Raw genomic sequence first — 27,514 nt, forward strand, 5'->3', positions numbered from 1 at the left:
TACATATTTCAATTGCATATTGTTTGATACTTAAATGTTAAATGAAACAACAAAATAGGATAAAATTACACAACGTCGTTAAATGTATGCATATATAGTAACAATAACGGGCTTCTGCTTATATACTGTTATCATACGTTAGTGGGTGTATATGTGTGTTATTTTCTTTTGTTTACATAGCATCTTTAGGTAGTTTCTACTGTAACTTTGCTAGTAGTTTGCGTTTAATTATGATACATACATATTGTATATTATAATTCATAGATTAAATTAACGCACTGCTGATGGGGCTTTAACACTAATTATATATCAAGATATTTATTCATTTGCACCAAAAGGATGTACATATTTTTTATATTCTTTTCTCATATATGTTTTTGGCATGTATATTTTTTCCTTTTGCAAATTAATGTTTGGTTTGCTTTGTTTTACAAATTTCTAGATAATGCTATAAAATTGTGCCAATTGAAGCTTCATGGGCAAGATCTTAACTAGTCGTAAGTGCTAGGATATATAATCGAAATATATATTTATGTATGAAATGTATATATTTTCAAAATATATTTATTTATGTATGCATTTATACTAACTTTTTGTTTTTCTTGTATATCTTTTAGTAATCGTAAAAAGTGTATGTTAAAATCGTTCCATCGAAAAATTGTTTATGTTTGTAATTTCTCAAAAATATTTTTCATACTTGACATTCATAGACGCGTGTATATATACATAGGTACATAACATATGTATATAAAATTACAAAAGAATATTATTTTAAAACTAATAGCATTATATCTGTATGTATGTCGTATATACCTTTAGCTGCTTGTAAAAGTTTCCTATTCAAAATATATGTATATGAAGAAGGTACAAAGTAGGTTTTATGTACGTAATTTACATAAAAAATATGTGTGTGTATACTATTATATTTCTATATATATGTATATATGTATTTGTATGTTGATATGTAACGGCTAGATAATGGCATCGTCTGTGGGTTTGGAACCCAATTCAACTTAAGTTTCACATTCAGCTTATATACTTGTAGTTTCGAACCGATTTTGGTCACATTTTCATTTTCAAGTTTGTCTTTCCCCCATTTAACCGTTACATGAGCTTAAGTCTAGGATATAGTAACTAGTTTAAATATGTATCGGTTAGGTTTACTCTAGTGCGAGCTTATTGCTAACTGTTTATTGTTTTATAGTGGATGCGACATTAAAGAAAAATGGCTGATTTCTGCATATGGATCGGTCGTACGAGTTCCATTCTCAAGATCAAAGATTTTACTTAACACTAAAAGTTTATATAAAGTTATTCAAGGATGTACAAAATCTAAGGTTTATAATAATTGTTTAATGAGCTATCTAATTCGCTAATTTAATAAAAAATACAAAAAACACATTAAATATTTCAATTTACTGCTTTGTTTTTCCATTTCAAAGTTTATGTATATGACGAAAATAAGTTAATAACACTTAAGGTGTGTTTGTTTGTGTGTGTGTGTGTGTGTGTGTGTGCTTGTAGAGATATGTTTTTCATTCATGTAGCCTAAACATTAGATAATAGTCTTTAATTTTAAATACTATAAGTGTATTGATGCAAGTGGAAATTTTTGCTAAAGGCTTTGCTTTTGAATTTCAATATATTTATATGATTGCTAGCTAATTAATTTAATATACTTTTAAAGAATTTCTTTTATAAAATAAACCATACAAAAGTTGGACTTAACACATAGATTTAATGCTGTAAAGACATCTATGTAGAATTCAATGCCAATCTATCACAAAATCACATACATATATAGGAGTAAGGGCCTCTATGCAAAATAATACACATACAGAGACAGAGAGAGATAAAGTGAGAGAGATTGAAGCATTTAGTTTAGAAAGAGAGCAGTAGTTCGAAAGTGTAGACGAGAGATAGAGAGAGAGCAGAGAGCTTGGAACGTACAGACTATAACACTAACTATAATATTTATTATGCGTCTTAATTGTATGTAATGAATACTATTGCCTATATTTAAGTAAATATGTATACTAAATTTGATATATAGCCTAGTTATATGTGCTTGTGTGCAGAGCTCTGTGTGTGTCAGACACAAATCACATGGAAGGTACTTAAACTCTCTTTTTTGTGCACTGGGACAGTGCGCTTAAAACTGGAACCAAAAAATTTCGCTACAAAAAGACTGTTATAGGAAAATACTGGGAGAAATAGTGGGAGTCAGGGTATTAGGGTATGGTGCTATACTTAATGCTAAACTTGCTTAAATCAATTGACTAGAAGTAAGTGTGTGTTTGTGTGTGTGTAGCAAACGCGAAAGGCAAGAAATGGACAAGGCAATTGCTGGGAAACGTTAACAACTTTGAGGTTAGGGCGTACACAGCAAGTGAAGGGTTGTTGCTGTTGCTGGCCATTGATTTTGACAGTTCGAATTAAACAATTTAACAATTAACGTCAACAAGTTGTGAATTCCGCGGCCACTGACAAGTCACGCACACTCCGCACTCCACACGATGCATCCGTGGACTGCTAAAATATTTATGGTTACGCGGCGCTAATTATGCACTAGTTCGGGTTGGTCGGTCTGTCGATAGGACTGTCTGATAATTTATTAAAGTGTTTTAGCTTTCCGATTTCTTATGTTATAAATTAAGCTTTAATCTAGTTTATTTGCTTTTGCCTTTACTCACGCATAAATTTAAACTAAGAGCTAAAGTTTTTCTATTCCAGGAAGCTTTGTTGGGCGGGGGTTGGGGTGTGGCGCTTAGAAGGGCAGCGTGGTAACAAACATATTCTCAATGAGAGCCGGCGCCGGCACGAGATCTTCCAGCTTGAGATAAAAGATGCGCTGCAATCCCTGCACGCTCAAGGAGCGCAGCTCAGGCAGCTTGCCCAGCAGTCCGCTGAAGTAGTGTTGCTTCTTTTGCGCCTCCGCATTGTAGGTAACATGATCTCGCAGCGAGCCAATGATCTTCATCTGCAGCTGCTCCACCTTCTTGGGCTCGCGAAGTCCATGGCGTTCTGTAACGAAAAAGGATTCGACCTTAAGTATATCTGGCGGGGATTGTGCTGCTAAATCAACTCACCTGTGATAAGCGTGAGCGCGCAGAGACAGGCAAAGGCGGATATATCAATCTCCAGGCTCTGCAGACTGCGGCTAAACTCAATGATGCCATTGAGCCAGTCGCCAAAGGAGCTCTGGCATTGGTTGCGATGCAGCACAGTGCCATTGCAGAAGATCATCTTGGTGTCGTCGCTGCGTGCGCGATAGGACAAGCGCAGCACGAACAGCTCCAGTGAGGCGGACTGAAAGAGCAGCTCCTGATCCTCGGGCGTTAGTTCGAGAAAGCCGGGAATCTTCTCAGCGAACTGCTTGATCACATCCACGGAGCTGGTGAGCAGCCGATAGAACTGCTGCACCTTGTCCGCCGCATCGCTCAGGCCCAAGGCGCTGCCTGCATTGGAGGCTGTAGCCACCGGCAATGTGCGCTGCTCCAGCGGCTCCTCATAGTGTGAGTAGTCCAGGCAAGAGGGATCAGGTGTAGTGTCCACATGGCTGCGCACCAGCGCTGTAATCAATGATATGGGCGGCGATGGTGGCGACTCCTGCGGCGATTTTGGTTTTGAGGGCAAACGACCGCGACGACCTTTGAGCGAATCAGTGCGCACCACCTCCTTGACCATGCCCACGACCAAACACTTCTGGAAGCGACAGAACTGACAGCGATTGCGCCTGCGCTTGTCCACCGGGCAGCTCTTGTCCGCCAGGCACACATACTTGGAGCCCTTCTGCACGGTGCGCTTGAAGAATCCCTTGCAGCCCTCGCAGGTGCGTACGCCGTAGTGCTGACAGGCCGCGGTATCGCCGCAGACGGCGCAGAGCTGCGAGGCCACGCTGGAGACTGCTCCCAAGCTGGAGGTGGACTGGCGTGCATCGCTAGCGGGTGAGCTGGCTGCCGAATTGGGCGCTGAGTTTAGTTGCAGCTGCAGCGCATGGGCGGCATGCGTGTGGGCGTGGCGCGTGTTCAGCGTCAGCTTAGCCAGCTTGGGACTGTGACTGTGCATGGCGCCGCCAGTGGGCGAAACGGAGCGCTGGACGGGCAAGGAGGCGCGTCTCATGGGCGGCACCACAACCAAGGAGCCGGAATTGGAACTGGCGCTGGCGGCAGCGACTGCAGCTGTGGCAGCCTCTAGCTCCGAGATGCTAGGAAAGGTGGGCAGGGAGTAACGCTCGCCATTGTGAGTGTTGTAGTTCTAAAAAAAAATAATTAAATCAAGTTTTAAAAAAAATAAAATATGCAATAAAATATTTTATATAAATATCGTTTTGTTTTTGGAGTTTACTTACATGTTGCTGATAGTTTTGCTGCTGCTGCTGCTGTCCATAGAAGCCATCATTTTGGGCCACGCCATTGTACTCGTAGAGCGAGCTGGCCGAGGAGCTGGGTGAGGGATTGGAGGCGCCATTGATGGTATTAAAGTGGCCATGATAGTTGTAGCCACTGCTGTTGCTGCTGCCACTGTTGTTGTTGTTAGGATGCTGGTTAAGATGCGGCTGAGACTGCAGCTGATGCAGGGTTGGCAACTGCGCGGCAGCGGCGCCAGCAGTGAGACCTGCTATGACCTCGGCGGCGCTGGTTAATGGAAAGCAATCCTCATCCATTTTGAGCGTGAGCACTTGATCTGTGGGCGTGGCGGCTGCTGAGGAGGAGGAGGCTTGCTGGGGGCTGCTGCCGTTGCTGCTGTTGTACTTGAGCGAGTAGGTCTCCTGGAAGCTGGGCAGGCTGCTGCCGCCCGAGAGTGGGCCGCCAACGGGCGAGATCAGTAAATCACTGGCGCCCAGACGTGGCAGCTGCACCGGCAAATGTTGCTGTTGCTGCTGCTGCTGCTGTTGGGCGTGTAGGGCGAGGGCGGGATCGCTGCTGGAGCGCAGACTGAGCAGGCAGAGGGAGTGATGCTGCTGTTCGACGCTTTCCAAGGGCTGCTCGTGTATGGAGGAGAGACGCTTGTCGCGCAGACAGGTGAGCTTGGTGAGATTCTCTAGCGAGCTGGTGATGTCCTCGCTGCTGCCGATGAGTGTCTCGCAGGAGTTGGGTGCGGGCAACTGGCTGTCCGGATAGCTGGCTGTGGACTGATCCAAAGCTGGCGAGAGCAGCGAGTTGTTCGAGTCCGAGGGAAAGAAAAGATCGGAGAAGAGTTCGCTATGCGAGACGGCCGCGTCGGCAAGATTGCTTATCAGCTGATCCTCCTCATGGGAGAGCAGCGAATGCTCTCTGGACGTGGACGCGTGCAGAAGCAACTGTTGCTGGTGTTGCTGTTGCTGCTGATGTTGTTGCTGCTGCTGCTGGATAAGTAAGAGATGTTGCTGCTGCTGATGTTGCTGTTGCTGGTGCTGCTGGAGTTGCTGCTGCTGCTGCTGCTGCTGGTGATGATGATGATGTGTTAGACTTGCTGCACTACTGGCCACCACGGACGACGTCGTCGTGCTCGTCGCTGCGCTTTGCGTTGAGAAATTGTCGAACGGCGAGAGTGAACTGAAGGAGCTCTGCAAGCCAAGACAGTTCACAAAAGACTGAATTTAGTAAACAGCAAAGAAATATCCTAGCCTAGCATAACCTATGTGAGTCTAGCCCTAGTCTAGGGGTGGAGTTAGCCTGCCTGCCCGCCAGGACATGCGCGCTGCAGCTCTAGAGCGACCGCTTGCCGCTTGCGATTGGCTCAGAGCCAAGCCAAGCAACCCCTGATTGCAATCCAATTGGTTATGCTTAAAGCATTTAGATTGTTTTGCCAACAAATTCAATTAGACAACAATTGTTGTTGTTGCTTATCACCTCAACTGTTGCAATTCACAGCGGGCAATTAGCGTTGCCATTCAGAAACAATTGCTGCATGCAAATTTTAAGTTGTTCCCGAAGCTTTCTGATGCAGCTGCTCAATTTTTGAATATCAATTGATCTTTAGGGACATTATATTTAAAATATATACCATACGGCCATAGATAATAATATTTTCTAACATTTGCTATGCATTGCAAAATATGTTCTAACCCAAGGACAAAAACTAGTTGAATACGATTTCGTAAAAAATCTAAGCAAGAGAGTTAAAAAATATAGAACCCCCGGTCACTAGGATCTCAGATAGTTCTCAAATCTAATTAATTCTTTGATTTAATTCAATACTTACATTGGGTTGCAAAAGTAACATGCTTGTGCTCGCTGGGCTTTGTAGCCTCACTTGGCTGATCTTAGTGTGTGTTGCAGTAGCTGCAATTGCTGTTGTTGTTGCTGTTGCAGTTGCTGCTTCTGTTGCTGCTGTTGTTGTTGCTGTTGTTGTGTCGCTTTCGGCTTTCACGATTTTCAGTTTAGCGCCAGCTGTCGTGTCGCTAAATTTAGTGGGCGTGGTTCGGTGCGGCTGTGACTCGGTTGGTGTCGCCTCTGCACCTGCAAGGATAATTAGAAAGAGAAAGAGAAACGATTAGCACATGCTATATGCTTCGATGGCGTTAATGTTAAGCGGTGTCTGGGGCATGCTTCGTGTTAAATGTGCGTTGAAAGGCCAGATGCGTTATAATAATAAATGCCGAACGCCCACAAAAGCTACCAGCTATAGCCTTAGCTTTAGCTACTGTCATAATTCACAACATGCCAAAAATAATAAGAAGATGAAGCTGCAGCAGCAGCAACCACAGCAGGAATATGCAATAACATTGCCCAATTGTCTTGCGTTCCACACGCAAACGACCATATCGAATGTCTTAATTAGAAATGTTCATGCGCAGCCCAAAAAGTTGCAAAGTTGCCGCTCCAGCTCCCGCCTGCAATATGCTGCATGTGACACTAGGTCTAGGTGCGGGTGCCAGCAACGGGGGCATGCAGCAGCTCACGTTGCAGCCAAAGTTGAAGTTTAAGTTGGTGCCAGGCCAACGCCGAATAAAAAATAAACGAGGATCACATCTCCATTGCAGTTAATGCAGCACATAAAATGTAATAAATTGTCTTGTCCGTTGTGGCATGCTGACTCTCTGCCGACTCCACAGCTGACTCCATGGCGTCTCCTCGCGCTCTCGCTCTCGCTCCCCACAGACGCCGCTGGTTGCCATTGCGGGTGTTCGGCTTTGATTATAATAAATATTATGGCTTATTCGTATTGCCAAATGCCAGTTGGACTTTACATTTTGCGGGTTGCCCGTTTTGTATGCCTTTGCTGCATTTTCACAATATTTTTGTTGGACGAAAAATCATTTTTCCATAATTTGCATAATTTGACTAAAATAACTATTTTGAGTAACCAACTGCTAGGCTTTGAAACGTAAGCTATAGTTTGAAAAATATTTGCTTTTTCTCACTTTAACTTTATTATTTTAAAAACTGCATTCGAAGTTCTTTCGAAATTCATTAGGCACTATTCGCATTAAAACAATCTCTTGGCTTATTTTGTTGTTTAATTAATTTAAACAATAATTGCTATGCATAAATGTTGATGGGTAAAAGATATTCTCAGTCTATTGTGGGTAAAAGCCAAGAGCGCGATGAAAGAAAAAATAAATAACAATAGTTGTCTATAGATTTGATATGAATACAAAATATCATTGCTATACTACTATGTGTGGCCCGGGGCTATTTAGAAAGCATTTGAGCGAATATTCATTGCGATCAGAAGATCAGCACAGCGGCAAGAAGAAGCGATGGCGAAGGCGAAGGAGCGGGACCGGGAGAAAAGCAAAAACACTACCGTGGGCTACTGCATAAAAAGCTACCGGGAAGAGTGCGCGCGATAAACATTTAAGATAACAATGTGCCATTGTTTTTATGGCCCAGGGGCATACTAAACAAATATGTAAGGCTATAACTTCAATTTGGGTTGGGTTTGAATTTTGTTCAAGCTTTTACGAATTGTTGCTAAACTTGCGGTTGCATCTTCAAAGCTGCGTTTGGGCCAGAGTACTGCATTTTTTTCTAATTGTTTGTAATGTTGTTGACTATTTTGTTGTTGTTGTTTTTTCTGCTGCTGCGGCAGAAGATAAATAATTTCTTTGTTCGAGGGTTTTATTTACAATCATTGGCCGGTTAACAAATTTATTATAATGGCGCTGCAGGAGAAAATGCATGCGCTGTCTTTTATTTTTTATTTTATTTTGTACTTCGTTGTTGCTGCTCGTGTCTTCTTTGCGTTGCATAAGCTTGCTAATTTTTTATATAAGTAAGATTGTAAGATCGTTAATACATATTATTTTGCAAGCAGACAGACAGACGGACAGACAGACAGGCAGTCTGCACAGTCTACGGAGTGTCTCCACTCTCCACACTCTTTGCACTCTAAACTCGGCGTGTACTTTTGAACTGCGAACTTCGTTGCATGCTACGTCGTCTAGCTGCCTGATCAATGGACATGGGGCATACATATGCATCTGCCGAAATTGACAGACAGTTGGACAGACAGACAGGCGGACAGCGGACAGGCCGACAGGCGGACTGGACTTGTGCGAGCGAGATGGCAAGAGCTGCGCAGTGACCCAATGAAATGGTAATGCGTCGTGGCTGTGGCAGGCATTTCTTGTTGGTTTGTCGTTTGCCCGTCTTGGGCTTGGGTCAGGCCAGCAGTCTCAGTCTCTCTAGGCTGGCAGTCAGTCATTGAGTCAGTGGGTGCAACGGACAGTCAACAGCAACAGTTGCACCAGAAACACAATCAGACGACGACGACGACGAAGACGAAGGCACGGCTTCGTGTGAAGTTTCTGTTTTTGTGAGAAGTATACAAATGGGTTTCAGGTTTGGGCCAAGGAGTTAGTCATGTTGCTTGGTATTGTTTTCTTTTTGTTGTTGCTGCAGGTACGGTGACGTTGGAGGCGTCGATGCTATCGCCTTTGAAATCCACGACAACGAAGACAGTTGCCCCAATAGACACAGACTGCAGTTGCTGCTCGCAGTCCAGGCTTCCTGCAGTAACTGAGATGATGATGAGGCCGTTCGTCTGCTCCATTGTTGCTATTGCTGTTGCTGGTGCCCGCTGCTCCATTGGGGCATGGGTACTTGTTTAGACTTTCACTATTAATTGTCGATTTTCATCGATTGTTGTTGTTGCTGTTGTTGTTGCTTGTGATGCGGCACAAAATGCAGTAATGCCTAATGGGCAACGGCCAATAGGTAATGGATAATGGGTAATGGGGTTGGTATTTAAAGTTGTGCAAAACAGAGCGAGAGAACGAGAGAGCAAACCCAATTTCAGTTTCAGTCTTTTCGGCTCGTCTTGCGTTGAAATTCATATCGAAATTGGATCTATTACTCAATGCTCGCGTCGAGTGAGAGACAATTTGATTGATTTATGCAATCGCAATTGGGCCTTCAGTGCTGCATTGTGTCTACAAGTACGTCCCCAGTCCCAGTCTAATTGCCCCCAACTCGTCTGCCTGCCAAACAGACGCAATTTACAGGTACTATATGCAAGCTCATTTGCCTGGCATTTGACACAGTTTTTCCCTTTTTTATTTTTTGGTTTTTCTTTTGCATTTGAGAATATTTCTTAGGCACGGCTTAAGATCAAACGCAACTGCCACAGTCACAGCCAAAGCAATTCACAAATATTTCTTGTCAGTGCCACAAACTCAACTCCACTATTTTCAATTGCAATCTTGTCTGGCACTCTTTTTTTTTTTGGAAGCGCCAGCTTCAAGTTTTAAATGATTTCATATTAAGTTTTTTTTAGCCATAAGCAGAGATTACTAAATCATCTAAAATGTGTGCGAATGAAAACTTTGACATGTGCCGAGCTAAGGAACGTAAAGATTTATTTATTAAGCATGCAATGTTTCTAGATTAAGCCAAAAAATAATAGTCAACATTTTGACAATCTGAAATTAGAATAAATATTACTAGAGCAACAGTTGGAAAAAAAAACCAAAAAAAAATTTTAGTTTACGTTGTGTTATTCAGATTATATCAATTAAGTCATAAATATGTTTTAAATTTGCAAAATCTTTTATTCAGACGCATGGGCGTAGTCGAAAATTGAAAATTGTCTTTGCAATTTTACATTTATTAATAATAATTTTTCGGTATTTTTAATTAATTTTACATTTATTACAATTTTACTGAATTTTTACATAATTTCACAGCCGCGGATACGCCCATGCTCCAAGGCTTTGACTAAATTAAAAGTTCTTTGAAACTATTTTTAATGTTCTCTAATCATCAACTTGGCAATTTGTTAAGTTAAGTAAGTCTAGACAATATCTCGTTGACAATACTAAATATTATTTAAAATTTATCGTGAGTGGTTCTTTTATGGCGTTTTTTTAAGGCCCCATGAACTAAGTTTACATATGATTTGCTAATCGGCTGACAAGAGACACGACAGACACGACAGCAACAACATTAATCATTTATTAATTTGTCAAAAAATAAAAAAACAAAAAAACCTGGCGTTAGGAAATAAAACTTTTGAAGGTTTTGAATTTGAATTGAATTTTGCAGCTGCCGCTTTTTAATAAATTCTTACAGATAAAAGTGTCAAGAAGTCAACAAAGTGCAAGCTACGTATTTTTTTTGGGTATTTGATAGCAGTAAGAAACACAACTACAAAGTATTTATTGCTGGCTTAACAATATTTTAGAGTCTGCAATTTAGGCTTTGAATTGTGTACAGATTTTTATGGCAGCTAATGTGGCACATGAGATCGTTAAATGCAGCTATGTTGAGATACTAAAAACACCTCGAAACTGTGTCAGCTGAGCCTAGAGAGTATCTGAGTTATAAGCATGCAAAGTTTGCTCTTGAAACTCGAGAAGCCATGTGAGTCAAAGGCATTTCCCTTTTTGAATGCAATCCGTAATCTCTTAAATCGCTTTGCGCCACATGCAGCCAAAAGTTTGTGGCTGAGACTGAGTCTGAGGTGGCAACGACAAGTTTGATTTCGATTTAAACGCAGACGGCGTCATCAATTTTTTAATCGTTGCAAAAACAGAAAAAACTCATTGAAGGCCATCTTGGGCATTTCATAGCCAGCCGGAGCTGCTGGCTGGTCAACAGTGTGTGTGTGGATTGCAGAGGCTTAACATGCGCGTGAGCGCATCTTAACCAGTTAATACAGCACACACACCCGCCAGCCGCCCAGCCGCTTAGCCTAAGCATGTGCTATTGACCAACACTTGTGGTCTGGAACTTGGCCATGCGACGGCGTCATCAGCAGCAGCTGAGATTTGAGACGCGGCACGTCGCCCAGCGTCGCATTATATGCAAAAGCGGATTCATAAAAATAAATTTGAAAAAGCAGCAGGCTGTCAGGCTGACGGAATTTGCATGAGATTCTAATAAAAGATTTACCGTTTAGATCTGTGCTGACGGTTGCAGCAATCTTTTCGCATTCTGTAAACTGGTTTAATTGAAATTAAGGTGTTATATCATCTTTTGCGAATCACCGTCACATAGTCACACATATGCTCTGGCTGAGCTGTCAGATCGTTATGGATTTGCCCACTTAAACCAGTTGCCAAAGCCGACTTGAGCGCGCGCATCCTTGGAGTCTAACCATTGGGTTCTCAGGCCGACATTTACTTACAGCGGCAAGTGCCTAATTTGCATTTGCTGCAACCCAAAACTTGGCTCGGAGCAATGTTCGGGTCAAAGGTGTGCAGACTGCACTGCATCAACGTCGCGCTGAGGTGAGTCTGACTGCCTCTGATTGACATGGCTGAGACAAAGATAAATAAGCTGCCAGTTTTGGAACGTCGCTTACATAATTACAAGCCAACCAGCAGCAGCACTATGGCAGCCACTAAGGCATTTCTTTCTGGCCAAGCGTCTAGCGTTTGCCAAGCGCATCCAAAATTAACTAAAAACCCAGGCCCAGGCATACGAAACAAGGTGCAGCTGCTGATGCTGGAAGCGGGTGGGAAACTGGGCAGCCAAATAAATAAAAATTTGACACAATTTGGTTTTTTTTCTTCTCTTTTTGCATTTGCTATGCTGCTTGCATTGTTGGGGCTCAAAGTTTTTTTTTTGCAATAAATATCAGCGCATTAAAGCTATCAAAACATGCAAGCGAACGTGCGAATATTGAATGCGAGGGCGGTTAAAAGAGTTGTGTTAAAACAGAAAAATCTATCAAAATTTTGTAGTGCTCAGATTCTAAAAGATACTAGCATTTATAAAAAATATATTGCTTATAAGAGTGGACTACGATCAAAGCTGATGTCGATTTTGTAATATCAATATTAAAATTAAATTATTATTCAAAACATTAGGCAATAAAATAAAACTTTATTATAGAGCTATAACTATTTTCAAATATCCCACACATTTCTTCAAACAATTTTTAAAAACGACAGCTGATTAAGCCGTTAGAAATGCAAGACTAAATAGATTTGTAGCCAAATAAGCTGCATTGATGTTGCAGCGAAAAAAAACAAACGATTTGCAATCAATTTGAATTACATGTTTTAGCTAAAGTTAATAGTCATTGATCTACCCATAAAGACACAAAAAACCTTCTATACCAACTAGTTGGAGCGTCCCGCTCGTATTAGTGTTAATTTCAGTTGGCGATTCATTGTCTGCAAAGTGCACGTTTCGGATTTCGCTTTCGTTCGAATACAGACACAAAAAAAGCTATCGTAGATCGAGAGAGAAAGAGAGACAAAGAAAGAGAGAGAGAGAGAGAGAGAGAGAACGGAGTGGGAGTAGAAGTGGGTGCAAATCGATTACCAGCTTAAGACAATACAAAGCGAGCGTTGCTGTTCCCAGCAGGTTGCAGTTGCAACCAGCAGCAGCAGCAGCAGCAGCAACAGCAATACCCAAAGGCAACATGCATTAAAACGCCAATAATGCTTTGCATGGGTATCTGTAAAATACACAAGCGCCGAGCAAAAGATCTTGCCAACTGTTGTGGCTGGATTGAAAATTAAGGCCTAACCCAAATATACATATACATTTGTCAGAGAGGTGCGCTCATGAAGATTTGATTTAGTCGCAACAGCAATAGCAAAAGCAGTAAAATTGCAATTTTTGCATATCTAAATTTTGAGGTTGTACATAAGTATGTAGCTGACGGATGTGCCAGCAAGATTTGTATATCTTTTTGTAATATTTTAAGCACTCACACTTTGATTTGATTTTTATTTTGATAATAAAGCAAATCATTTCGCACAAGTTTATTAATTTCATTAGCTCTTTTACTTTACACTTTTACTTGTGCGCCCACGACACATGCAAGTAACTGCCGACGCCCACCTGGTCATGCCCCTGGGCTGTGAGCTCGGCGTGTAAAACGTCATAAACATGATCATCATCGCTCAAGCACTTCCCATACTTGCAGGCTAAACATAACATTAGATCGCTTGCCATGGAATTTGTGGCAGGCAGCAACAGCAATAGCAACAGCCAGAGCATCATCCTAAGCTGCACACGCTCTGACTGCAGTTTAAACGTGTCTTCAAGACTGTTATTAAATCAATAATGAAGCACACGATGTCCTCCTGCCGTGCCTGCACACCCCTCCGTCTTACGGCTTGAACATGCATAATGATCATCAAGCGCGCCAAAGTCTGAGCAACATCATTAGCACTAGTTGCTGTTGTTGTTAGTGTTGCTGTTGCTGTTGGTGTCGCTGTCTGGCACGCCGGCTGACACACAAAAAAACATCGTGGAGTTCACGGAACGCACCCAAAAGCCAAGCTCACAGTTTTTGCCATTAGACGAGCTTTGTTTTTGGCTTTGGCTTTAGCTTTAGCTTGGGTTACATTTTGGGATTTTTTTCTTTTTTTTTCTGATATTTTTTTATTTCTGTTGCTTGTTGCTTGTCGATTGTCAATTGTTGGCTTTGGCGTTTGGGCTTTAGTTGGAGAGGCGCTTCTCCTAGTTTTGCCAGCAAATCGAACCATTAACTTATTGCAGTCAGTGCAGCGCATTCGTATGCGCTGGGGCTGGCGCTGGCGCATTCCAAAAAGGCTGCCAAAAGGCAGACCGTGGGTTAACTAAGGTGTGATAAATTTTTGTCTCTTTACGTTAGCAGCGATACGGCAAACAAAAGGTCTTCGTTTTCGTTACACCTTGTGCTTGCTTTAGCGACTGCCATAATTGTTTTATTATGGGGAGGAGTTGCACAGTTCGAGTTCGAGAGTTCGAACTAAAAATCTCACATTGTGTTTATTTTTTAAATTGAGGGGCTCGTGACAACGAGCCTATGTCTTTGAGTGTGCGCCCAAAAATAGCTAAATGCTATGACATCGCCGACAGTGTCAGTGTCCTCTGCCTATCGTTATCGGCAAATGTTCTCACAGTCAGCGATGGCAGCGCGTCTTATCAACGAATCTACAACGACAGCTTCCACTGTACAAATTAATGCGACCTGTTGGCAAATTGCGTGGGCAGCAGAGGGGCAGCAATAGGAAGCTGTTAGCCAACTGCTTGCCGCTTGCCGTTTGCCGATGAATTTATTTTCATTACAGCCAGACACTCTACACCTCACCCACACACACAAACACACACACTTGCTGAGGCCTTCGTTGCTAACAATGTTGGTTTTTATTTTGGCGATAATTAATAGGCAGAGACAACGCCAGCGCTTGCTACTTGTGCATACAAATTTGTCTCTTGAATAAGGCTTGATGTTGTTGCAAGTTGCAGCTACAACTGCAACTGCCTGGTGGCAACACGCAAGCGGCTACAGCATTTTTTTTGTATTTTGGGTATTACTATTTGTGTCTATTACTTAATTGCCGGCCAGCGGACATAATGCTGGGCAGCATAGGATTCACTTCAGCTGGCGAACGCAAGGCGGGGGGAGGAACTCTGGGTATAATAACAATTAGCGTGGCATTTTAATATGCATTATTGCAGTGAAGAGATCTCAAACTGATTTCACTGCTACTGCTGAGGAGTCACGATTTTGGCCAGGACGATGAGGAAGCAACAACAGTTGCCAGTTGCCGGTTGCCAGTTGCTTGTTGCAAGCAATGATGATGCACCATATGCGTTTGCAACGGCAGTTTATGTGAATTTGCCTAAAATGGTGAACAGCACTCTGCTGCTATTTTAATTACACAATTAATTTGTATTGGCATGCGAGTAGCAAAGCACTCTCACAACAAAGGGGTATCACTGTAATAGGCCAAAAATAAGTCAACTCGGGTCAAGAAGTCTTGGTTGTGAAATCGATTGCAAAATGCTGTCTAGGCAAAGCATTAAAAATGGAAAAATGTTAATACAGTTTAAAGTTAAGCAATGCAATACTTTAAGCTCTAATAATTAAACGTTTTATTCAATAGATACGCTCTAGCTCAGATACATGAAGTATGCAACTTTAAGCATCGATAAATAGCTTAGTCAATGTCAATGATGCAGACTGTTTAATTTAAATATCAAGCTAGTAAATATTCTAACTATGCAATCTATTCTAAAATTCCTTACCATACTTATAGTATACCAATGTATGTACATCTGTAACTAATGTTGACAGCTCAGCGATCACAACAACCACAAAAAAGAACCCAAAAAATGAAGCTGTACCAAGTGGACAATTGGCGTTATTTTTGGTCAAAATGGTAAACCTGTTGATGAGCTCGCAAGCTCTGCATCTGTTTCCCATGCCAAGCAACAACAGCAACAGCGACTACAACAACTAAGACATAAAAATTGATTACAATTTGATGTCGCGGCGCAGCAGCAACAACAACAACAAAAGACAACAACAGCCTGCGCTTAATTTAGACAAATCAACGCTTTTGTGGATGAGCGTATAGCGTTCAATGTATCTAAATCTTCTGTTTGCTTAGCGCATTAGCGGCATTCAAACTGGTCAACAGCAAACGAAAGCAAAAGCAAAAAAAACACACACACACTCAAGCGTTTGAGGTGCACAGAACACAGTTATGGCTCTCAATTAGAATTAACGATGGAATTGAGCTGGCTCGACTAGCAGATATGCTATTTAAATAGAGTCATTAACACTTGAAACAAATGATAAGCGTGTAAGAAAAAATAGACTAAGCGCGGCTTTCAATATTAGGAAAATGTTTTAAAATTATTTACTAAAGAGATTCAATTTTGAGAAATTGATAACTAATATGAATTATATTTCTTCCACTCTTTAATATACCCTACTCAGACTATAGGGTATGCGAAGAGAAGCGCCGCGGCGCATGCGCAAAGTGTTTTGTCATTTTTTTCTATAAAAACTTTTTTTTACTATATTATTATTAGCTAGTTGTTGTTTTTGTTGTTGTTGCTGCTGTTGTATTGTCTTGGCTTTGTTTTGTTTTTGTTGTTATGCTGTTCTTGTTGCTGTTGACGTCGACTTGGTCGCTGTCGTTGTCGTTGTCGTTATGTGTGCTTTATATGGCACGATTAGAAGCTGCTGAGTTCGGTACTAAAAAGATCGTCGGTTAGTCGGTCGATTGGTTGGTCGGTTGGTGCTCGCGGCATGGTCATAAATAAAACGGAATAACTATGGCTATAGAAATAGAATACTGAACACATAGAATTCGCCGCCGACTCCAAGTTGAACCGGTTGTATCACTTTTACTCTCATCACCGATTGCATCACATGGACAGATGAGACGAAGGCATAAGTAGTATCTATTCGATTCGAGCGCTTGCCTATCTTGCGACTTGCAGTATCTATCTGCTGTGTGTGTGTGTGTAAAGCAAATTTAATTTATGCTAATTGCTTGACACTGCGGCCAATTGGATAGCACGCGAGATCAGCGATTTCAATACTCCAAATTATAATTGGCCCAACATCGAATCATCGAAATCTGTTGGACCTTGGCTTAAAGCGCGCCAGCATTTGCACGCATTTCTTTTTGGCCAAACTGATGATGGACATGAACAAGGTCTTTGGCTAGCTTTGGCTTTGATGAATGCAACAAATCAACAATTCATCGTTTCCAAGCCCGGAGCCCAGAGCAAGCGCGCGCGCTTGACGTTCAACTTGCCCCATAATTCAGCGCATTTTATTTGTATTGTGGCCAGGTCTAAGGTGTGTGGTGTGTGTTGCCAACGATTGGCGTGTTAAATGCACAACAAGGTTCTTATTTCATCCGTTAGATCCGCAATCCAAACAAAATAAAAAAAAATTGGCTTTTATTATGCCATTTTACATACGTTTTTTTTTTCTCTCTAGCCATAAATCATTCGATGCTGTGGGAATCGAGTCTAGTTAGCTCTAACTCTGTATCTATGACTATCTATGTCGTTTTGCCTGCACAGCAAAAAGTTCAATGTTAAACGTAGATCTTTGCGATCAGACACATAAACAAAAAAGAATTTGCCACAGTTCAAAGCATCGTTCATTAAACAATTTCAATTTGAACAATTCCAATTGTCATTGCAACCGGCTGCAAAGTCAAGCAGTCAACTGTTAACTAGGCAAGTCAGAAGAGACCAAAAGGTCTAACAAATTGAAAACGAATAAAACCAAAAACCCACAACAAAAACTGGGCGCGATCTCTACATAACATTTGCCTTTTGTTTACTTTAAGGTGGCAGCAGTTTGAGCAATTGGTTCAGGGATTGCTCACAGCTAAGCGAAAGGATGTGAAACAAGGTAAAGCACAAATGAATATGAAGTGTATATATATAATAAAAAGTTAAGATTTAGCTTAATTGAAATTATTCTAACATATGCACATCATTTTGGCGCTTTACAATTTTTACACAAATTAACTGGAATAACAATTGACGATTAGTCAGAATGTGGGATACAGGGGCAACCGATGTGTTAATTAATAAAATGTATAATGAGATTGTTATAATCGAAAGTTAGATGCAGCCGAAAGATAGCCATAAAGACAGCGAGAACAATGCCTGGGGGAATACCAACAGCTCGGCTGAGCTCAGCTAGTTAGTTAGCAGCTACAAAAGTGAAGGCTGCGTCTGCCACTTAATCATGCTGCAGCGTCAGCGGAGAGGCAGAGATTGGCACATCTGCTTAGAGCAGAGCGGTGCAACTAGTCTAAGTATGCTGAACTAAACTGAATTGAACTGTTGCCATTTGGTCAGTATGAGAACTTTCAGTTTGTTATACAATTGCAATTGCAGCTTGGCAGATGCATTTATCTAGCACTTTATACACATATGTGAGTGTGTGAGTGTGTCTGATGATTTCAAGGCCTTATTGCCAAGTCAATGGTTATGGTTTAGTTTCGCAAGCTTACAAGTATTTTAGCTTGTTTGCTTTCTTGTTGTTGTTGTTGCTGTTATTATTATTGCTAATGGATGATGTGGGCGCTTGGCATACAATCATCGTTTCATTTCATTCCTTTTTGTATTTACTTTTAGGTTGTGTCGCGTTTATGCGATTAACGGTGTGTGTAATTAATTAAAATAAGCATTTGCCTGGCTATAAATTGTGGAACAAATGCGTTGAGATCTCGAGTTAATTTCTTGCTTGCGCTTTTAGCTAACAAAATAATTAAACATTTTAACGATGTCCAAAGCACAGTTAGACGAGCAGTGCGATCATAAAGTTATCTGCTGACTAATAAACGTGTTGATTACATACTTATGCTTTGGCGAAGTGCATAAATTATACACTTAATATTTGTTAAGCTTAGGCATCCTGTTTATTCTTGTTCTAATTAACAGCAATTTATGCAAGCTCGCTTTGGTGTTAGAGAACAAAGCTTTGTTAAGCTAGTTTCATATGCAGTTTAATCCGAGCTGAGCGCACTGATTTATAAACCATTCAAAACTCTTTCATTTCATAAATAATGCAAAAGCCAAATTATTAAACTCGCCCAAAAAACAAACTCGTTTCATATTAAATGCAAGTCTTTCGATTTCCAGTTTCGAATTGCACATCCATAAGGCGATTAGCATGCTTCGTCTTTATAGCCCCCAAGGTCAGCTATGCTCTAAAATAAGAATTTTGTTTGTTTCTAACGGCATTTTTTTTGGTGTGGGGAAATTCGATTAGAACAGCTTAAAAAATATATACAATATATATATATATATATATATATATATATATACAGCTGCAACGCTCTGAATTGTATAAAATTTATGGCAACAATGTTGCGCCTCAACTTGGAAATCGAGTATATAAAATTAACATATGTATATAGGTATATGCAATGATTCAGAACGCGTTTTATTTATTTAGAGATTCTTTGTTTAAGACTCTCGACTTGATGTCACTTTGTTGCTATTTGACAATCTGGTCACATTGTTGTAGTCGGCGACTACTTCTCGATAATGAGATGCGATTGAATGCGATACGAAGCGATGCGCTGTGATCGTTGTTCTTGCTTCAATTTAAGCCAGGCTTGTTAGTGTCGTTAGTGTTGACATTGTTTGTGGCTTTGACAGCATTTTACTTATTTGATTTGCTTTTTATTTTTTGCATTTTTATTTTTATATCATTTTTATACACTTGCGTTTCATTTTAATGGCCACTCACTCTCTTGGGAGCGCTGCAAAGAATTTTACATACATCGGTGTGCTTGTGACTTTGGCAACTTTTATGGCTTAATTAGAAAACGATTGTCTTGCGTTTATGCAACAAGTGGCATCTGTCTAGCTAGCTGAATTTCAACAACTTGATCGCTATGATTTGCTTAATTGCATAAATAAAACTTGTTTATGTTTTTTTTTTCAACTGACGTATGCGAAATATTGCGCATACGCCGCGTATATGCACAAAAGGAAGCAAGCGGTGAGAACAGAGTACTTATTAAAGATACACAAACACTCACACACACACCCACACATACATGTATACAGACATGTATTTATAGCGTGTATTTATAAACGCATAGCGCTATCTCACTCCCGCTTTGACGTCATCAGTTTCATTTCCTACTTGGCAACAGCAACGAGTCCTGCGTACAAAGTTTTGCTGTATCGATCCACTGCTTGCTCTCTTTCTCTCTCTATTATATGTAGTGAGGTAGGGCATTGAAAGCGTGTTTGGGTACAGCTGTGAACTCAGTCAAAGCCAAGGACGTCATGACTCTCAAGTGCGTGACACCAACCCACACACTGGCAAGTACATTCATTTATATATGTAAGCGCTTTATTTTGCAATCAATTTAATGACATGGAGGGCTCGCCACTCTCTTCAGCGAGAGAGAAACACACACACACGCACACAGTTACGGACAGTTGGATTATTGTTGCCTAGCTTGAGGCGTTCTTTTTACTGCGCGCATGTTGTAAATTTCTAAAAATTTCCACTTTTAAGTCACATTTCAAGGTCCATTACACATAAAAGCACAAGAACTACTAGCAACAATGCAAAGGCAACAAAAAGGAGGCGTGTGTGTTGGCTGCAATGTTAAGGGGAATGGCTGAATGGTGGTTAGTGTGAAATCATCATGGGGTTGGCCCCAAAGCACACAAAAAAGAAAAAGCAGCGCGCAGCAGAGAAACGACCTTGAAAGCAACGGGAGAGCGCCACAACACGCGAGAGCTACAAAAATACGCTTCGTGGTGGTATAACTTTTACCGTTATGTACACACAAACACACACATACACATAACTGTGTGATAGCAATGACGACCCCGACCTACAGCTGTTGGTCACATACACAATGACGTCACAACGCGGCTGTGTACTATTTTTGGTATACACACACACACAGGGATATACATGCGCCTGTATGCGTGTGAAATTTTCACTCAGATTACGCCATCAAATGCGAACGCCATGCTCAAAGTTAGATATAAGTTTTATTTACAGTTTAAGTTCTTCGATTTTCTTTTTTTACTGCTGCTGCTGCAGTTATGTGAGCGTTTAAAAATAGTTTGAGGCAGCAGCTGCTACTTTTACTATGCAAAGTGTTATATTCAAAGTGTAGCCCTTTTTTTATTTTAATAACGCAAGCCAAGTTTTGTATGTGGCTGGTCATAAATTTAAAGTCACTGTGTGACGACTGAATGTCAATCAAGCGAACGCTGCCGCAGTTGCATCTTCAAGTGCGACTAGACGACGGCAGCAACAACTTGCAACAAACAAGTTACGCGCCAAAACATGAAATAAACAAGCCAATTGACTCAGTACGCGTGCAAAAACAACAATTTAAGGCAGACGCTACACACTAACAAAAACTAACATAAAAAATGATGTTAAAATTTAAGCTTTACAACGGCGCAACGGCAACAACAATTTATATGGCCAATTTTCCTTGCGACAAGAACTGTTAACGCAGCTCCAATCAAGCTTACATACATAGTTTGTAACCATCTTCTAACCAGCAGCAGCTGCTGCTAGCTAAGCATTTTTTTCTAAATTTAAATAATGAAACAAAGTTTTGCATTAATTATTTGTAGCAGCTAAAGATATTTTAGAGAAAAAGCAAGCGTTTTGTTTTTATATTTCGCAGATAACTTGTTAAGTGCAGCACATTTCTGTGTTAGGGGAGTGGGGTGAGCTGAGGATGCATCATAGGCCGCTCACATTCGTTTCGGCACATTTGCACAGATAATTAAAATAGTAAAATCAAACAAGCTTCGAATTATGGACAACAACAAATTTGTTCAACGCAACCGGAGGCTTCATTAATTTGATACCAATGTGTGTGTGTGTGTGTGTGTTTGTGTATGTTTGATTGGGTTGAAGTTGGCAGCCATATAGCAAGAATGTCGTATTATTGCTGCTGTTCAAGTATTGTGTAACTTTTTAAATGCAGCAGTGGCAAACGTTTCGAATTATCGATAAATTTGCTTACAGTACTTCCCCGAACACAATTTTCGAATGCTCTTTTAACTATTTGCAATTAATCAACAATTAATCAAATAAGTTTGAAAAGAACATCTTAGTGCAAAAAAAATATCAAAAATTTAATTTTATGATTGCTTAATAGCCATGGCTAAATTATAAACTTGATCTGAGATTTTACATGCAATAACTAAGCTGTTGAGCATGTAATTTGTTAGCCGAAAAAAATAAAAGAAATAAGATATAAAGACGCTGAGAATTTTAGTGCTTATTAAACTTAATCTTAAAATGATCAACTCAAACGCCCATTTTATGCAAACTGGCAGCCATCAGCTCATCAAGTGCATGGCAAAGTGAAGAAATAATACAATAAAAAAATAATACAACAAATTTTAAGCAAAACGAGGTAACAGCAACAACAACAAGAGGCCAACGGCCAGGCAATCCAATCAGTTTCAAATTAAGGTTTACATATGCGACGACGCCGTCGACGCCGCCAGCAGCCAGCAGCTAAATTGACCAACAGCCAACCAAATAGCCAAAAACTGGCAACAGCAACAAACAACAATGATTAAAAAAATAAAAAACAAAAAATAAACGTCTTGAGGAAAACCAGCTGAATGAACTCTAGCGACGCCTCAAAATGCATTCCCATGCCAACTGGCCTCGACTGGCGCTGACTGCGTCTCTTGGCTGGGGCCTGGGGCTGGGGCTGGGGCTGAGGATTGAACTGAAGACTGAGGAAGCGCATACGATTAACCATTAACCGAGACGGATCGGCACGTTCTCGGCATGCCAAGGCATGTGACACTTGCCGCATGATGCGAGGACATTGCACCCAATTGCAGTTTAGAATTTTGTGTATTTCGAAATCGAAATTGAAATTGAAATCGAATAAAAGCAGCAACAATGCGGAATCAATTTACTCGAAATAATTGCAATTGCTGAAGCTTGGGCACAGGTCACTGTCTATTCCTGGGGACGCGCACAATTTGAAAGCAATTGTTTTAAAATTAGACAAGAAACTGTTAGAGTGAGAGCGAGAGCAAGTGAGTGAGTGAGCAAAAAATATGCCAACAATTTGAAAGCAGCGTGCGAACTAATTGCAAACCCAATTCATGCCAATTAATGACCACAGATCAGACAATTAATAAATCTCTGTATAATCAAATACGAGCACAAAACACAAATCGAATTCATAAATATTACGTCATTATCTCGCGCGTTGCGTTGTCTTTGACGATCTTTTGTTAAAACAAACAACTAAAAACCCAAAAATCCAAAATCAAACCTCGTATGCTGTGTATGCTGTGGACTGCAACTGGGACTCTGCCCTGGTCAAACATCGATCAATGGCAGTCAGTCACAATACAAGTAATAAGCTAACAACTACAACTTCCACTCATCCTCACTAGCCGAAAACAAATTTGTGTCTCTCTATGTTGAGTATAAAATTCGCATAAATCAACGCAAATATTTTTTGAGCGCTGCCAAAGACACGATAATAATCATTAGCGTAGACAGAAAAATATATTACGAGTATTAACAAATGTTTTTTATTTATCATACGTTGTGGTTATTTCACTATTTTTTATCTACTTTGTTTTGGTTTTGCTGCTGAGGTGCGAAAATGAAGAGCAAATTTCGATTTACGCATCATATAAATATATAAACAGATATGGCATATTGATTAAATTGCAAGTGCTTTAGTTGATATATGTAAAATTTCTCTTTAAGCTGACAAGTGTTTCAGATTTAAGTCTATTAAGCACTAAAGCTGATTGATTACAATATTTTTAGCAAATATAACACTTTCATTAGTTGGCAATAAAAGTTGTTTTTATTAATGAAAGCTTAGGCATGTCTTTGAAGGGATAAAAGCTAATTTAACGACCAATAGAGCAAGCTTTAAATTTACACACAGCTTGAGCCAATGTATATTTATATAGTCTGCCACGCAGCGTAGCGTTTATTCTAGTTTTAACACGCAGCAGACGCGACAGACAGAAATAGCAAATAATGAAATCTATATAAGCAGACTTGAATGGGCAACGCGACATGAGAGCAACTACTGGTCTTAAAGCTGGCTGAAACCGGTGTGCGAAGCTATTAGCCATGAGCGATGAGCCATAGACTGAAGCAAGCAAGCCAGCCAGCAGCAATCAACAACAATCAACAATGGAAGTCCAGACAGCGTCACAAATGCTCAAGAAACGCACAAGAAGATCGTGCAAAAATATCAAAGCTATGATTACAATGGGCAGTAGCAATGCCATTTATTACACACACACTTGGTGTGCGCGCGTGTGTGTGTGTGTGAAGCTATTTGGCATCATTTATCTTGATCAGTTTGGCAGTGGGTCAATCAAAGGAATGACGAGATTATGATAAAGCTGATGCCAGCCCCAACTGTTCAGTTATCCAAACATTAAATATGTATATTTGTATATGCTGTGTGGTAATGCAATTGGCTACGCCCAGGGATGTGTATTTAGTTTTGCTTATGATGCTGAAAACGGGGCGTATGAGCAATGCGCAACAAATAATACAAGTTGGCAGCCAAAAAAGAAATTTACATTTTACAAATAAAAGCACCAAAAAAAAACTGCAATTCACACGCCATAAGAGAAATAAAAACAAAAAAAAAAGCCATCGCATTAAAATTAGCTGGGGGCCATCAATAGCAACAGCAGCAACAAAAATAAAAACTGCAGCCGAAAATGACTCGTGATTATTTTAAATGCAAACACGCATACACAGACACAAGCATATGTGCATGTGTGTATAGACTGCTGTCTCATCAGCAGTTCTGGCGACGTCATAAGCACGTGGTCTTGGCCATCGTAGCGTTTCGACCAGAACATAATAAATATATTGATGCCATCATATGCAACATGCTGACGCAGTTGATCAGTCGCTAGCCAAAAGAGAGAGCAAGAAAAGGAGAGCAAGAGAGATAGAGAGAAAGTAGCCTTGTGGCTGGACGATGACGTGCCACGCTTGTTGCTGTTGCTGCTCGCTGTTTGCCGCTCGTGCCGCTTATCCCGTGTAATTTGTAAAGCGTGAAACTGCTGTAACGGTTCGCATCAACTTTATGGCGTCGCTGGCGTCATGGTTTATCATCCAAGCAAAGCCGCATCCCCGTTTAAAATAAAAACACGTAATGCACTAATAGATTGAGCAGCATTAGTCGACCATGCCCACATGCAAATCGAAAGAACCAACTAACCAACTAGAAAAGTTAATTGAAATACTAAATTCTCAATGGCTGCATATATTTTTAATGCAATTAATTGCACATTTAAATACACATTTGAATACTAAGAAAATTCTACAGGGTAGCCCACAATTATCAAGTTCAAGTTCTTTGCTCACTCTCGCTGTCTTATATATAGAACTTGTGTGTGCATTAATATTGAATCTATTGCAATATTTTGTTTGCATTGCTTTATGTTTTGCGTAGTTTTGTTTAGTTTGTGTCTGCAAGCGTGTGTGTCTGTGTGTTTGTAGCTTATAAATCATTTTACGTCAGGGCATTATGCCACCAAACAGTGGAACTGGCGCAGCCCCAGCCCCTGCTTGGCCCTCGTTTGTCTGCCACAGTGGTTGCTCCTCTCTACGCTGTCTGATGGCACTGTGATGCTTTGCTGACGCTAGTAAACAAGTGTATAAGCCACAACACACACACAACACACACCACACAGGAGAGAGACACAGCACTCGTATTTTTTTATTATTTGTTTAATATTTTCACTATGTGTTTTAGTGGGCAACGCGCAACGCAACGCATCGAACGGGCAACGGGCAAGTCAGTGATGAAAATTTATGTCGTCATTGTGCGTTGTCGCCCCGAAGCGTGTAAACAATTTATTTAATGCCTGCATATAAGATTTTCGCAGCTACTTCTTGAAGCTGACAAAGTTTTCTGCTTTTTGCCATTAAATTATGCAGCTGATTTGGCAATGCGCATATTGCGCATACGCAGCGTACGCCTACCAATTAGAAACCCAACACCAATGTATGTATTGTAAGTGTGTGTGTGTGTGTGTGTGTGTACATACGCGTGTGTAGTCCGTTGGTGTGCCAGCTGCTGGCGTGTGCCTGATATCCAGGTGAACAGCCGAGATGGCCAATGTCGCAGCCGTCGGGGAATAGATTGCGACAGGGATAGATTAGGGCTGGCAGTGTGGCATTTAGGTTCTGCCTGTAGCAATTGTTGTTGTTTATCTCAATTTGTTGATAGTATGTGGGCAGAGCATACAAGGATTCACACTTAATTGCTGAAGGCTGTTGCTGCTGCTGCTGCCGATGATGTTGTTGTTGTTGTTGCTGCTGCTGCTGCTGTTGCTGCAATAGCTGTTGATTATTGCTGCTGCTGTTGTTGTGGCCTATAGACGCCACCGCCTCTTGCTTCACCACAATCAGCGAGGCAAGACGATCGCGCATTATAGTGTATGAGATTCAAATGAAGTTCTAAGCGTGCGTTTGTTTTATGTGCAAATGTACGAACATATGAGAGTATGCAGGCATAATAAAAATAACACACACACATACACAAACACAAAGACAAACAAATAGAGTGAGTGAGAGACAAGCACCTGTTTGGCGCGCTGGCAATCGCAGTTGGCAATCCAGCACGACTGCAGTTTTGTCCTTTGGCAAACTGTGTCCAAGTGCCCGCTAATGTTGCTTGTTCTTGTTCTTGTTGTTGTTGTAGTTGTAATCAGGCGTTGTGTGCTTCATTTTAGTTTCATTACTATGTCCTTGCCAATTGCGCAGGCAGCACGTCCTTAGACTTGAACTGACCGCTGAATTTTTGCCTTCTTCTTTGGTTTTGACTTTTGCTTTCCTTTTTTCTTTTTGGCGTTTGCGCACTGCTCTCTGTCGACGTAAGCAACTGACGACGTAACAACTTACGCACGTAGTACTAAGCACATGTACACCATGTGTACAAGTGTGTGTATGTGTGAGCAAGGACACGCGCTCAATGCTGGAGCATAATCCACACACAGCGAAATATCAACAAATGTTTTGCAATGATAAGCACTTAAAGAATTCGAGCATTAATGTTCATACGCACTGTTGCCGCTGCACAATACACATACGCACTGTGGGACGCGCGCTGCCCTTGCAATGCAATTATATTACGCATACGCCGCGTTCGACTTCCGTATCCGCATTTACCAATTTATGTATTTATGTAGGGACTAGTCGTCGGACACTTGTTGCAATTAAATTAAATCAAATTGTTTAAACTTTAGGCACACTCACGCACACATCGACTCGAGCGAGACACACACACACACATACACACGCGCTTATTTAATGATGCCCGTTAGACGCATTTGTAATGCAAATAGTTCAGCTTGTACCGTTAGACCAATTGCGATTTGTAATTCTTTGCTAATTTATTTACTAACTGTTTGTTGTTTGGCTTGGCTTGGCTTGGCTTGGATTTGTTTTGTTTTGTTTTGCTTTGAGAGCTTCAGAGAGCTGTGTGTGCTGCGAAAAGTTGTTAACAATGCGGCGTCTGTGACGCGACTGAACTTATCTTTACGGTTACACGCGACTATATTCCAAGCGCTCGACAGTAGAGCGCGCTGCGGCCGCTGCCACTGCTGCTGCTGCTGTCGCTGTCGCTTGTGGCTGAGAGCGAGAGCGAGAGCGCGCGCAAAGTGTTTCGGCGACGGCAGCGGCACACGACCTACCTCGCTGTCGGCTTTTACGGCTTGCCGAAGTGCAAGTGATATTACGTCATTCCCAAACCCCAGCAGCAGCAGCAGCAGCAACAACAACAACAAAGTGCATCCAAAGCAAAATCAATGACGTCGTTGTTAGGGCGCCTGCGCTTGCCTGCCAG

The 27,514-nt window shown here is 41.1% G+C and overlaps 1 protein-coding gene across 2 annotated transcripts; it reads right to left on the minus strand.

The window, feature by feature from the left end:
• Window positions 1-1,723: 1,723 nt before the first annotated feature.
• On the minus strand, window positions 1,724-27,180 carry LOC108607987 (probable nuclear hormone receptor HR38). 2 transcript variants are annotated; one of them, XM_017999142.2, is made up of 5 exons: window positions 26,253-27,180; window positions 6,187-6,443; window positions 4,352-5,548; window positions 3,090-4,257; window positions 1,724-3,024 (listed from the first exon to the last, which is right to left on the minus strand). In XM_017999142.2, the coding sequence occupies exons 2-5, from the start codon at window positions 6,205-6,207 to the stop codon at window positions 2,768-2,770; spliced, it is 2,643 nt and encodes an 880-aa protein (XP_017854631.2). In that variant the 5' UTR covers window positions 6,208-6,443; window positions 26,253-27,180; the 3' UTR covers window positions 1,724-2,767. The 2 variants fall into 2 exon arrangements, with proteins under 2 accessions (XP_017854631.2, XP_017854630.2); XM_017999141.2 differs by lacking the exon at window positions 26,253-27,180 and adding an exon at window positions 25,716-25,935.
• Between the last annotated feature and the right edge of the window lie 334 nt (window positions 27,181-27,514).

Source organism: Drosophila busckii, chromosome 2L (assembly GCF_011750605.1).
Source record: "Drosophila busckii strain San Diego stock center, stock number 13000-0081.31 chromosome 2L, ASM1175060v1, whole genome shotgun sequence".
Taxonomy (NCBI): domain Eukaryota; kingdom Metazoa; phylum Arthropoda; class Insecta; order Diptera; family Drosophilidae; genus Drosophila; species Drosophila busckii.

Excerpts from the sequence above, each read along its gene's own strand:
- LOC108607987 (XM_017999142.2), bottom strand. The coding sequence starts at position 6,207 with ATGTTACTTTTGCAACCCAAT. Across the intron at positions 5,549-6,186 it reads TGTTACTTTTGCAACCCAAT|AGCTCCTTCAGTTCACTCTC; the intron begins GTAAGTATTGAA and ends CTTGGCTTGCAG. Across the intron at positions 3,025-3,089 it reads CGCGCTCACGCTTATCACAG|AACGCCATGGACTTCGCGAG; the intron begins GTGAGTTGATTT and ends TTTTCGTTACAG.